Source organism: Cibotium barometz, chromosome 8 (genome assembly GCF_041138505.1).
Source record: "Cibotium barometz isolate CiBa-2024 chromosome 8, ASM4113850v1, whole genome shotgun sequence".
NCBI classification, from domain to species: Eukaryota; Viridiplantae; Streptophyta; class Polypodiopsida; order Cyatheales; family Cibotiaceae; genus Cibotium; species Cibotium barometz.
In genome coordinates this window covers 21356861-21371032 of record NC_141053.1, presented here as the reverse complement: position 1 = coordinate 21371032, position 14172 = coordinate 21356861, and the positions used below count along the sequence as shown (strand labels likewise).

General features: G+C 45.6%; 2 protein-coding genes across 2 annotated transcripts; both read left to right on the top strand.

Annotated features, from left to right (window-relative positions):
- Window positions 1–1241: 1241 nt before the first annotated feature.
- LOC147636026 (BURP domain-containing protein 16-like) lies at window positions 1242–2864 on the top strand. The gene is made up of 4 exons (XM_086801472.1): window positions 1242–1360; window positions 1475–1557; window positions 1935–2230; window positions 2483–2864. The coding sequence occupies exons 2-4, from the start codon at window positions 1510–1512 to the stop codon at window positions 2847–2849; spliced, it is 711 nt and encodes a 236-aa protein (XP_086657598.1). The 5' UTR covers window positions 1242–1360; window positions 1475–1509; the 3' UTR covers window positions 2850–2864.
- A 1161-nt stretch (window positions 2865–4025) lies between these two features.
- Window positions 4026–5934, top strand: LOC147636025 (uncharacterized). The gene is made up of 3 exons (XM_086801471.1): window positions 4026–4601; window positions 4710–4850; window positions 4967–5934. The coding sequence occupies exons 1-3, from the start codon at window positions 4026–4028 to the stop codon at window positions 5186–5188; spliced, it is 939 nt and encodes a 312-aa protein (XP_086657597.1). The 3' UTR covers window positions 5189–5934.
- Window positions 5935–14172: the final 8238 nt, after the last annotated feature.

Genomic DNA, 14172 nt, shown 5'->3' with positions numbered 1-14172 from the left:
AGTGTCTGTGAGCAAACACCAATTAATGAAACAGGCTAAGGTTTAACACTTAGGGGCGATTATTTTTTAATTACAATAATTTTTTAAATTCATCTCCATCGCAGGGTAATTCGTCTCTCTTCCTCTCTGTCTCTCACAAGCATAGGGATCCTTCTTCCTCTCTCTCTCTCTCTCTCTCTCTCTCTCTCTCTCTCTCTCATGGGGGCTTTGCCCCAGCTTGAATACGAGGCACACCTCACTTTTAAACCCTTCAGTGAACGAACACTCCAGAAAGTCGGTGCTCTGAACAATCGAGATACTCCAAATTTTAATTTTAATAAATTAAAAAATAATTATAATTTATCTAACATCTAAGCCTTCTATTGTCCCATATCTGAGGGCCCCTCTCTTCAAGTAATTAATTAATAGTGCCCAAAATTGGGCACCCATATTTGTAAAATTAAGTAAGATTCTTTGAACTAGCTTGACTATCATACGCCGATAAAAAAAGAACTTCAATAAACTAGAAAGCACTATTTTTCACTCTTTGGAAAAGCGTGAGTAGGCCTTAGAGTCACAATAAGTCTTGCCGTATCTCAACAAAAACCCTCATTTTAAGACATCTCTATAATAAGCCTAGCTATGGTCCTCATTGTAACGCTTGCAAATTGAGAGGGTTATACCAACAAATGTGCTTCAAGGTTTTGGTTATCTTGCAAAACAACCTTTCAACACACCCTCGTGAAGTATAATCGTGCTATCGTAGTGAGAGTGAGATTTCAACCCTACCAAAGGCACACATGTAGACATGCATGGTGCCTTTGACAAGCTCTATGAGAGACGCTTGGTGTGGTTTCTTCATGGTCTTAATTGCTTGGGGAGATTCACTATGTGAATTAAACCCATATAAATATCATGTGCATTCATTGACAAGTGATAATCGCATGAATTTGTGTAATTAATTAGATACACTTCTTTGGAAGTTTTAAGATGGAGTGTATATTTTGTGTAACTTATTTTTTTTAAAAAAGGGCCCTCTTGATAAACTCACGCACGTGCTGTGTAAAGTGTGTAGTGGTCCGGGGAGTATTGAATATATATTCATGAGAAGACCACATGAAGACCAAGGCCCAAGCTCACATGACGGCTAGACGAAGAGCCAAGACCACATGATTTTTTATCTTTGTTTTGAAGACGAAGAGCCACAGACCACATAATTTTTTTCCTTTTGTTTCTAAGGGTCTTTTGAGTGTGTTGACGTAGGTGGCACAGTCGTGTACGCAACCGATAAACGATTGTCGTGCTACCATGCTCTGCCTCTATAAATTCACACGAACAAGAGTCACTGATCTCAGGCTAATCGATGATCAGAGTCTGATTGGTAAGCTTTTTTTCTTCGCGAATTACGTTTAATAGTTGATGATCCATGCAGTATCCGTTATCGCCTGCAAGTTCTGCGGATTAAACCATCACCACCTGGGTTTGGCTTGCGCAGCTGCTTCTTAATTCCTCCAAGCATCTCCAACGCAAATGGTGTCCGCGCCAAACGACATGCTGGTTCTCGCGGCCACAGCGGCAGTAATTAGCACTGAACTTCCGATAATTAAAAGCCTAATTTTCGGTTCTCTTGATTAGCCAGCGATGATTAAACCACCACCTAATTATAATGAAAACAGAGAAGTCCACAAATTATTATCTACACTTCGCTAAAGTAAATGAAGATTGAGTACCGTTATTATACCTCTGCAGCGATAACTTGATTCATTAAGTTAATAATCTTGTTAATCTAACTGCAGCTAACGTATAAGCTCCGGCGAAGATCAATTATATCGTTTGATTTGATTGCCAAGCTGAGAAATGAAGCATGCGATGATTCAATATAGTAGTGATGATTAAATGCAACGGAAAATTCTTTAATTTCGTGATCACTTCGCATTTGCTGGTGGGCATGGCAGATAATTTTGTGTGCAGTTGCGCCCATTATATTGGGCGCTGATGTGCCAAATAATAACGACGTGCAGGATTTTGAAAGCTTCTGGAGGGAGATACTTTCTGGTGTGAAAATGCCGGAGTTTCTGAAGCAGAAGGTGTCGCCTCTGGGCGTCGAGGCCACGCAGGTCTTTACAAAGCAACTAGCTGCTGCAGCGACAAGAGCTGGCCCATATTACAATCTGGATGCTCGAGAGTTATGCACATCAGCGAAACTTCTTTGTAACCAAGAAGTGCCCATCACCGCCGCCATTGGATCCAGGTAATTATACTAATTAACAGCACAGATCAGTACGCTAATTAAATTTATGTTTACAAGGATCCAGGCAATTTATTATTAACACAGAGTACGCTATTTAAATGATTTATGTTTAATGACATGATGCGCTCATGAAACTGCATATCGTTTTGTAGAGCTTTCAGTTGCAGCACCAATCAATTGTAAAACAAAAAGGAGGCAATAAAAATCAATCCTAATTAACGGCTTTTTTTTTTCTTCTTCTTCTTTTTGTAGTTATACTATTCCAAACCACGCTATGGTGGCTGGCCTCCCGTTCTTTTCGGCAACAGAACTTCGAGCTGGAGGCCATGTCACTCTTCCAACACGTGATGATCCCACATCATCCTATGCAATGCTGCCACGTGGCTTAGCTAGCAAGATACCCTTTTCAATCAGGAGCTTGCCACAGCTTAAGAAAATGTTTCGCATCCCTCCACGCTCCAACATGTCCCTCACGATGGACACGACCATGGCATGGTGCAAGTCCGCCCACCAAGACGATGTGGGGCAATGCTTCACTTCATTAGAGGACATTGTGGATACTGTAGCATCAACACTCGGTCCCAATGTTAGCTTCCTTAATGGGGTGGTTGCAAGATGAGGGCACTCACTTTCGTTCACTCTCTCTAAAATTGGGACATCCATGCATCTCGGGCGGAGTACCTCGATCGTGATAGTGCCGCGAATCAAAGGACGACACGTGCCTCCCGAGCCTAAATCGACATATCTCGATCGAGATGCCAACTAATGCCACGCTAGCAGGTCCGGGTTTCCAGGCGTCATCCATGTCACCAATACATGTCACCGCCACCACAATATCTCGATCGAGATATCTATGCCACTCGGATCCACATCAGGGCCACGCTGTATCCCCGTAGGCATATTTGACTAGCACATCTCCATCGTCCACGTATCTCGAACGAGAAATTTACATCCAATCGCAACCATTCATTGTTCGAGGTAATCGGATACAATCTCCACCGTCCCCATATCTCGATCGAGATACTGAGTTCAAATCTCAGCCGTCCAAATATCTCGATCGAGATACAGAGATTCAATCTGCACCGTCCAAATATCTCGATCGAGATACGTAGATGCAATATCCACCGTCCAATTATCTCGATCGAGATACGGAAACGCAATCTATACCGTCCATTCACGTACGCTGGAAGATGCAATCTCGGTCGTTTAAATATCTCGATCGAGGTATATAATGAATCTTGACCGTCGAGATACCTTGTCGTGGTAATGCCTTTAAATCGTGGCCGTCCATTTACCTCGAACGAGATAGTAATATCAAATCTCAGCCGTCAATCCTTCCCCAACCCTAGAATTAGGTGTGTATCTTGGCCGTATGTTGCACTAACCCTAATATCCAGAGCGTTAATCTTGCAAACCCTAAATTGCATGATGTTTCCGAACCTCGATCGAGGTTATAAAACCGGAGAACTTTTTTTTTGCCTCATTTTCACAAGTCGTTTTCACTCTCTTGCTCTCTTGATTTGGATTAGTATTAGTGAGCCCATTAGCTTTGTTTTTAGCTTTATTAGTGCTACTTAGCACTAAGCATTAGACGCTTCACATTAGACCCTTCACATTGGACCCTTCACATTTGGCTTAGGTTTTAGCATGGAGGGCCACGAGGAGGGCCGCTCATCTATTGCGGACCTCATCGCGGAGATAGACCGCGAGTTAGCGGCTATCCGTAGGAGTGCTAGAGACACTCCGTCTACATTACATATCGTGGCAGACACTCCGTCTACATTACTTGGAGGCGATGCTTGTGTCCCTTCGTAGCCTTCACGATATTGTTTATGTAGATGAGTGGATAGCCCACCATCGCGCTGCTCCTGTGTCACATGGCCTGACATATCGTCAGGTCTATGATCTTGCTCCTATTAGGGATGGGGCTTTCCTAGATCTTTTCCTCGATAGTCGTGGGATGAGGCCCGGGGCGGGCAAGCCCCTCACTATTTCGCGGTGTTCGCATCCTCGTATGGCGGCACATATCTATAGTCGATATGTTGCCGCATATGGGAGGATGCCGAACAACCGCCAGATTCCCATATACTTCGCAAAGCAGTTATATGCGGAGTTTGTCTTAGGGGAGGAGGTCGATTACACCAGCCATCGTCCGGGTGGTGGTGCTGGCCGAGGCCGTCTCCAGGACCAGGGTAGGCGGCCTCCACCAGCCCTTCGTGTAGCACCTACCACAGATCCTTCATTTGTGCCATTGTCAACAGTAGAGGCTCTTGGCACGCAGGTCGGCATTGACGTACGGAGTACCACGGCGGAGAGCATCCAGCACGTGGTGCGCCTATTCTCACGATCTATACCGACAACAGATGTGGAGGTATTTACATATATATTACGTCTTAAGTTTTTTTGGTCATTTATCTTCATGTTTATATGTACTTTTCTATATTTTTACATGAGCAGCATGGTTGATTGTGTCACGCAGGTTCCCACACCTACCACTCAGAGGCTCACTCAGGAGTTGGTAGAGGCGAGAGCGGAGATAGACCGCCTCCGAGCTGCATTACAGATGGCAGAGGCAGCTACTGCAGAGGCACATCATCTAAGAGAGTCCGACATCCAGCAGGTAGGTTTCTCTTGCACGTTAAAGAGTTATAATTAAGGTCCTAAGTTACAAATTTCTTTAAGTAATACCTAATGAGAGACTAATCAAATATTTTAATGCTTTACTTTTTTGTGTAGGCTCGGACCGAGGTAGAGAGCTCCAAAGCTGAGGCACAACATCATCAGATTATGGAGCAGATTGCCCAGCACAGGGCAGAGCAGCTGATGCTGCATGTTCGAGAGTATCGTAGATCATCGGACGTGATAGTGCCTTACCTACCGTTATATCCACGGCCTGTCATTCACAGAGGTTTTTTGACGACCTCTCCCGGCGCAGGATGCACCACCCTTCCTACGTGATGCGTGCTGCTGTTTATGTATCGAGGACATTGATAGTACAGGAGGATATGCCCTAGGATGTGGACATATTTTCCACTTGTCTTGCATCACCCAGGAGCTCGTTCGGTTCTCAGCATGCCCATCCTGCCGTGCACGCGTCGACTTAGCGACGTACAGGGTATTGGGCATCGATGATCTTCACCCAGGCCTTGTACGAGTAGATGCCAGGACTGGCAGGCCTGTCGACTTTACATCAGCTATGGACTTGGGACTCAACGCCTTCGACGATAGAGCCCAGGAGCCTGAGGTGCCTCCTGAGATAGAGTGGAGCTCACATGAGTTCGACGCTTACCAGAGAGTCCTACATGAGAGCCAGGTGACAGCATATGAGCGCGTGGGTGGTGCTGGCCCTAGTGGCACAGCGGGTGATGGTGCTAGCAGCAGTGCTGCTTCTCATGAGCAGCGTGTCCTTATTACAGCAGAGGAGCTTACACGAGCAGAGTGGCAGACACGCACCATTGCAGATTATAGATTTTGGGTTTACAGACAGAGGCGTCTTGCATTAGCACGACGTAGAGAGAGAGAGAGAGGGCCATAGCAGCTTTTGGGACTCGTGAGTTCCCGAGTACACCGGCACCAGCTCACGATCCTTCCTTTGAGGCAGACCTCCCCGCCGCAGACATTCGACGACCCCCGCAGCCGGCACAGCCTCCTCGACGTGCACAGCAGCCTCGACGCGCACGTCGACCGGCAGTTAGAGATGACGATTTTGATTGGGTTGCTGTTGATAGTGACTAAACTCAGACTAGCTGGGTTAGCTCACTTACATTGTACTTAGATTTTTGGGCAGTGACTAACCTCAGACTAGCTGGGGTAGCTCATTTTCATTCTGATGTACTTATTTGATGTTTATATCATTATGAGTTTTCTCATTATTGAGTATCATTACATTTTAGTTGATGTTCTTGATTTTATTATATTTTTTAACACTTTGGCTATCATATTGTTTGTTGAAAATCTCCATGCCATCGTACCCAAACATGCTCTGATGGGGACCAAACTTTGCAAGCATGGGGAGGGGACCCACCCCCACATGCTTGCAAAGTTTGGTCACAATCAAAACATGTTTGGATTGGTAATTGGCGCCCAGTGCGGGTTTTTGAAGTCTCTTGGTGCTTAAGAGGCCATGGAAAATCCGGGCCTTCCCCATACCATCGTACCCAAACATGCTCTGATGGGGACCAAACTTTGCAAGCATGGGGAGGGGACCCACCCCCACATGCTTGCAAAGTTTGGTCACAATCAGAACATGTTTGGATTGGTAATTGGCGCCCAGTGCGGGTTTTTCAAGTCTCTTGGTGCTTAAGAGGCCATGGAAAATCCGGGCCTTCCCCATACCATCGTACCCAAACATGCTCCGATCGTTGGGGACCAAACTTTGCAAGCATGTGGGGGTGGGTCCCCCCCACATGCTTGCAAAGTTTGGTCACAATCAAAGCATGTTTGGATTGGCAATTGGCGCCCAGTGCGGGTTTTTCAAGTCTCTTGGTGCTTAAGAGGCCATGGAAAATCCGGGCCTTCCCCATACCATCGTACCCAAACATGCTCCGATGGGGACCAAACTTTGCAGGCATGTGGGGGTGGGTCACCCCCACATGCCTGCAAAGTTTGGTCACAATCAGAGCATGTTTGGATTGGTAATTGGCGCCTAGTGCGGGTTTTTCAAGTCTCTTGGTGCTTAAGAGGCCATGGAAAATCCGGGCCTTCCCCATACCATCGTACCCAAACATGCTCCGATGGGGACCAAACTTTGCAAGCATGTGGGGGTGGGTCACCCCCACATGCTTGCAAAGTTTGGTCCCCATCAGAGCATGTTTGGATTGGCAATTAGCGCTCAGTGCGGGTTTTTCAAGTCTCTTGGTGCTTAAGAGGCCATGGAAAATCCGGGCCTTCCCCATACCATCGTACCCAAACATGCTCCGATGGGGACCAAACTTTGCAAGCATGTGGGGGTGGGTCCCCCCCACATGCTTGCAAAGTTTGGTCACAATCAGAGCATGTTTGGATTGGCAATTGGCGCCCAGTGCGGGTTTTTCAAGTCTCTTGGTGCTTAAGAGGCCATGGAAAATCCGGGCCTTCCCCATACCATCGTACCCAAACATGCTCCGATGGGGACCAAACTTTGCAAGCATGTGGGGGTGGGTCCCCCCCAAATGCTTGCAAAGTTTAGTCCCCATCAGAGCATGTTTGGATTGGCAATTAGCGCCCAGTGTGGGTTTTTCAAGTCTCTTGATGCTTAAGAGGCCATGGAAAATCCGGGCCTTCCCCATACCATCGTACCCAAACATGCTCCGATGGGGACCAAACTTTGCAAACATGTGGGGGTGGGTCCCCCCCACATGCTTGCAAAGTTTGGTCCCCATCAGAGCATGTTTGGATTGGCAATTAGCGCCCAGTGCGGGTTTTTCAAGTCTCTTGGTGCTTAAGAGGCCATGGAAAATCCGGGCCTTCCCCATACCATCGTACCCAAACATGCTCCGATGGGGACCAAACTTTGCAGGCATGTGGGGGTGGGTCACCCCCACATGCCTGCAAAGTTTGGTCCCCATCAGAGCATGTTTGGATTGGCAATTGGTGCCCAGTGCGGGTTTTTCAAGTCTCTTGGTGCTTAAGAGGCCATGGAAAATCCGGGCCTTCCCCATACCATCGTACCCAAACATGCTCCGATGGGGACCAAACTTTGCAAGCATGTGGGGGTGGGTCCCCCCCACATGCTTGCAAAGTTTGGTCCCCATCAGAGCATGTTTGGATTGGCAATTAGCGCCCAGTGCGGGTTTTTCAAGTCTCTTGGTGCTTAAGAGGCCAAGGAATATCCGGGCCTTCCCCATACCATCATACCCAAACATGCTCTGATGGGGACCAAACTTTGCAAGCATGTGGGGGTGGGTCCGCCCCACATGCTTGCAAAGTTTGGTCCCCATCAGAGCATGTTTGGATTGGCAATTAGCGCCCAGTGCGGGTTTTTCAAGTCTCTTGGTGCTTAAGAGGCCATGGAAAATCCGGGCCTTCCCCATACCATCGTACCCAAACATGCTCCGATGGGGACCAAACTTTGCAAGCATGTGGGGGTGGGTCCCCCCCACATGCTTGCAAAGTTTGGTCCCCATCAAAGCATGTCTGGATTGGCAATTGGCGCCCAGTGCGGGTTTTTCAAGTCTCTTGGTGCTTAAGAGGCCATGGAAAATCCGGGCCTTCCCCATACCATCGTACCCAAACATGCTCCGATGGGGACCAAACTTTGCAAGCATGTGGGGGTGGGTCCCCCCCACATGCTTGCAAAGTTTGGTCCCCATCAGAGCATGTTTGGATTGGCATTTGGCTTCCAGTGCGGGTTTTTCAAGTGTCTTGGTGCTTAAGAGGCCATGGAAAATCCGGGCCTTCCCCATACCAGGGTGGTTACAAGATGAGGTTATCTAGTTTCATGGCGTGGGCGCCCTTGGCTTTAGCTGAAAAACAGGCATTTTTTCAAGAAGAATAGCCAATCTCTCATAGTTAGCCAAGGAGTTTCACTTCAAGGTCTTCTAATGAAACATCATATGCAAAGTTGGGCACCTAAAACTATAATCTGATCGAATATCCAATAATTGCAAATCCCCTTTTCTTTGGGAACCAAGTTTGTATACAGGCCCTGTCCTAGGTTTAGACAGGTATAGTGAATGTGAGTAAATTGCCTATAACTTTTACATTATTACTCATACGATGTTCCCACTTTGCATTTCACAAATACAAATAACATAGAGCTTAACTTGATTTATCGAGTAATTTTTGATGTGTTCTACTATTTTCTATATTATTTAAAAGATATTAGAATTGTTAAAAAACATACTATTTTATCCTCCCACCACATCTACCATTTAAAATGCTCAAATTGTATGGATCTAGTGATGATTAGATTGGGAAAGATTAGTATAATGTGGGTATAAGATAAAATTACAAATCTAACGGTTTGATTTTTGTAGATTTACTTTGGAAAATTTATTATGACTGTGAGAGGCCCATTAAATCAATAGTAATTTAATTCTAGAAAATTAAATATTGAATCTTTCAATCTAAAAACTCATGGGATCAATACTCTTGTTGCCATGAATTTATCAAAAAAAATTTGGCTTGATTTGAGTATGGGAAGGTCCATTTTCAATCCTCCCAAGTGAAAATTCCCATATTGTGTCCACTCTCCCCTTTTCAAGTCTAAAACCAATCCTAGTTAGGTTTGGAAATCTAGGCTTGGTAAACTTCACAGCTTAGGTTTCATTCCATGTGTGAGGCTTGGGTAGGCCCAAACCTTATACATGCATGCCACTTTATGTCCACGTGAGCATCGAGAGGATCCACATAAGCAGCTTGCCACCTCAGCTTGCCACCTCCACCTTCCATGTCAACATGGTCAACCTAGTTGACTCCCCACCTCATCATCCTAGTCATCATTAATGCCACATCATCTTGCCACCTTTGCATGCCACCTCGCACATGGTGACATGGCATGCCACATCATGGAATTGCCACATCAACCATAATAGTGCCACATGTCAAGAGAATGCCACGTGTCATGCACGCTTGTGACACGTGGCATCTCCTTCCCACCTCCCCTCTTTTTTCAAAAACATATTTTTGGAAAAGTTAATTTAGTAATTTAGAGAAATAGAATATAGAAATTTAAATAATAAAATATATGTAACTTATTAAATAAAAGAATTTAAAATCACTAATTTAAAAGGATTATATTTTGGGATTAGATCAATAAAAATATTATTAAAGATCATATTATTAATTTTAAAAAAATAAATTTTTTATTTTTATATTTCTTGAAAATTTTTTATGTAGAATAAACCTTTGAATAAAATATGAAAAAAATACTTTATTTAAAAAAAGCAGTTATATAATTATAAAATAAAAGATTTCTTTAAAGATATATTTATATATATTTATATATCTGGTAATGATAAATATTTAGACTTGTTAATAAATATTATAAATAATATTAATTTTTAAGTGGATAATAGTTTATCTTTAAATATCTTTATGTTTATCTTAGTTATCCAATCAATCTTAGATAGGAAATCCAGTGAGATTTGAAGTGGATAACCTATTTTTCCTATATAATCACACATCTCTAGTACTATCCCACACTTATCTGTAGTACTATCCCATCATTGAGCCCTTATAATATTTTCTCTCTTAGCTTCCTTGAGAATGGGTTCTCAAAGCCGTAGGAGTCGGAAACGTGATAGGACTAGACTCCCCCCCATCCACCAAGTTCAAGAGGAGGAGAGGAGAAGGGTAGCTCGTGAGAGAAAGAGAGAGTGGAGAGCACGTCAACGAGCAACACCTTCCGTTGGCGATGATCCAAGCCTTGCTCCTCCTCTTCCACTTCCTCTCCCTTCGCCCTCTTCCCTCCCACTACCCCTTAGTTTAGATAATCCACATGAACCCGCCCTTCTTGAGTCCTCTCTTCTACAAGAACCCACCCCCCCTCCTTTGGGCGCCCTTCGTGTGGATAGGAAAGAACTATCAAAGTCAGGGGCACATCGTCGTGCCCATGCAATCTTCCAATCCTATTTCAAAGACCTCACATCTTCATCACAGGCATGTGTGCTTGATGCTTTGATTGATCTGCCCAACATGGCCAACTGCAGGGCGCTTTCCGACATTGGAGGTCGAAGAGAGAGGAGAGCTGGCATGGCGGTGCTACAAAGTGTTCGTCATTCCTATATAGTTAACAAGAAGAGGAACTCTGCGGACGCTTTGGCTGCTCGACGGGCTATTGTGGCAGCCATAAGTAGCTCCCAAATGAAGGGTAAGGTTAGTGCCACATCTCGCATCCTTTCCATAGCACCACACGCACTTAGAGTTGGGTCTATTAGGCGACAAAGTTTAGATGCCAATGAGGTTGGTGCTATGTGGGCGAGTAGTGGTCGTGTAGCTAGGCATGATCGCCTACTAGATGAAACCACTAGAACCTTGATAGAAAGTTTTTGGGAGGAGAATTGTCGTGCATCGCCAGTTTTCAAGAAAGCTTTGCGTAAGAGAGTGACAAGAGGAGTGTTCATTGAGCACGGTGCTTGCTTTCTTGAAATGTCCCAAACTAAGTTGTATTCTCAGTTTGTAGCTTCGTATCCAGAGCTTAAAATTGGGCAAAGGTCATTTGAGGGGTGTAAGCCTTGGTTTGTGAGGTACTCACGTCAGCGTGACACATGTTGTTGTCGCTACCATGTTGAGTTCAATCTTTTTTATGATGTGTTCCGTTCTCTTAGTGGGCATAGAGAGTTGCCTCGTAGTCCACGTGATTTCATCCACTCTCTTTTGTGTGCACGCACGGAGGATGCCCAGTTCCATAGGATGCCTTGTGTGGAGAGCAATTGCACATCATGTGGTTCACTTGCACATCTACAGATGGTAGATCTTGATGCAAGTGACCAAGAGATAGTGGCATGGCAACGTTATGAGTATGTGACACACCAGCTCCAGAGTGGTGGACAGTCCAGGAAGTTGCAGCTCGTGGACAAACATACACCACGTTGTCACTTCACAGCCACATTTAGGGAGCAGATCTACCCCTACATACGGCACAGTCATTGTGCCAAGTGGCAGGATCGTCAGTTCCGAGCATGCCTAGCAGAGTTTCCTATTGGTGTGGTCGTCTCTGTGATTGATTTTGCAGAGAACTACACTTTCACACCTTTTCAGGAGATACAATCTGAGTATTACTTCTCAGAGCAGGTAATGGTTATATTTTGTACTATTTGTTTTATGTTTGAGCTTCATTACTTAATTGATTTTTTGTGTCCTAAACGTATGTATTGCTTCCCTCACCAGGTTGCTATTTTGGTCCACATTAGCTATCGACATGCAGAGGCTCATGTAGATGGGATAGCGAGTACCCCCGAGACCCGTGTCATTATTCGAGAGTATCATTTCTATATCAGTGATGATCGTTCACATGATGCACATTTTGTGCAACACTGCTTTCGTCTCCATGACGATTTTTTAGGAGATTGTGGGATCAGACATGTCCAGCGATGGGTTTGGTCGGATGGTTGTGGCGCACAGTTCAAGTCATCACGTCAATTCTATTGGCTCTACAGGTTGTACTTATGGCTTTCTTACATTTTCAATTAAACTAAATTCACTAGAACATCTTAAAGAAAACAATAACTAAGACTATCTTTTATGGATTTATAGGTGGCATGTGCAGTCTAGTATCCCAGTGATTTGGTCATTCTTTGAGACTGGTCACGGGAAGGGTGAGCATGATGGTGCAGGCGCGTGTGTGAAACGTGCCTTGAGGCGTCATCAGCTGCGACAGGATGCTCAGCGGTTCAGAGATGCGGGCCACGTAGTCGAGTGGTGCTCCCAACATTTGTGTGGGAGTGCAGCATCATCGTACCCCAGACGTGATGCTCGGATTGTCAGGAGATTTTTTTGGCATGTGGATGGTGGCACGATTGACCGCAGAGCCTCCCATGATTGTGACACAGTACCTGGCACCTTGGGCTTACATTCCATCAGGAGCACGTGCATGGCGGCCCCCACGATTTACACACGACGGTTTGCATGCTTCTGTGGAGCATGTATGGATGGCGATTGGTCACATTGTGCCTCGAGAGGATGGGCAGATGCATGGATACAGACATTCCTCTCCCCCGAGCATCCTTCACATCCAGTGGTGTCTGTTGAGCACACAGGTCCTGCGTTCATGGTCAGTTATGATGACCTGACAGATTTGCTACAGGAGGGTGATGTATTTGCTGTTATTGCCAGTGAGGGAAACAGCGAGGGAGTAGACTACTATCTGATGAGTTGCACTAGGCCAAAGTGCATGCTTGACCAGGATACAGTGGATGATCATGGGTTTTCTTATGACGCCCATAGCATGATTGTGGCAGGCCGGTTCTACCAGCAGATTCGACTTCATCGGGGGAGTCTTGAGTTCCAGCAGTGGAAGTGGGAGTTAGAGGCATTTCAGTTCTCTCATCTAGTGGTTGCTACCAGGCTCACTCTTGTTCGAGTACAGAGCCGAAAACACAGTTCTCACCCTCGTTTTCGGCTTCGAGTGGATGACCATGAGAGCATTCTAGAGCAGTTGAGAGCTAGAGAGGGTGCTGCTGACTAGATCTCTATCTTGATAGTGACTAAACTCAGACTAGCTGGGTTAGCTCACTTACATTGTACTTAGATTTTTGGGCAGTGACTAACCTCAGACTAGCTGGGGTAGCTCATTTTCATTCTGATGTACTTATTTGATGTTTATATCATTATGAGTTTTCTCATTATTGAGTATCATTACATTTTAGTTGATGTTCTTGATTTTATTATATTTTTTAACACTTTGGCTATCATATTGTTTGTTGAAAATCTCCATGTGGGGGGGGCCCACCCCCACACGCTTGCAAAGTTTGGTCCCCATCGGAGCATGTTTGGATTGGCAATGGGCGCCCAGTGCGGGTTTTTCAAGTCTCTTGGTGCTTAAGAGGCCATGGAAAATCCGGGCCTTCCCCATACCATCGTACCCAAACATGCTCCGATGGGGACCAAACTTTGCAAGCGTGTGGGGGTGGGCCCCCCCCACATGCTTGCAAAGTTTGGTCCCCATCGGAGCATGTTTGGGTTGGCAATGGGCGCCCAGTGCGGGTTTTTCAAGTCTCTTGGTGCTTAAGAGGCCATGGAAAATCCGGGCCTTCCCCATACCATCGTACCCAAACATGCTCTGATGGGGACCAAACTTTGCAAGAATGTGGGGGGGGCCCACCCCCACACGCTTGCAAAGTTTGGTCCCCATCGGAGCATGTTTGGGTACGATGGTATGGGGAAGGCCCGGATTTTCCATGGCCTCTTAAGCACCAAGAGACTTGAAAAAACCGCACTGGGCGCCCATTGCCAACCCAAACATGCTCCGATGGGGACCAAACTTTGCAAGCATGTGGGGGGGGCCCACCCCCACACGCTTG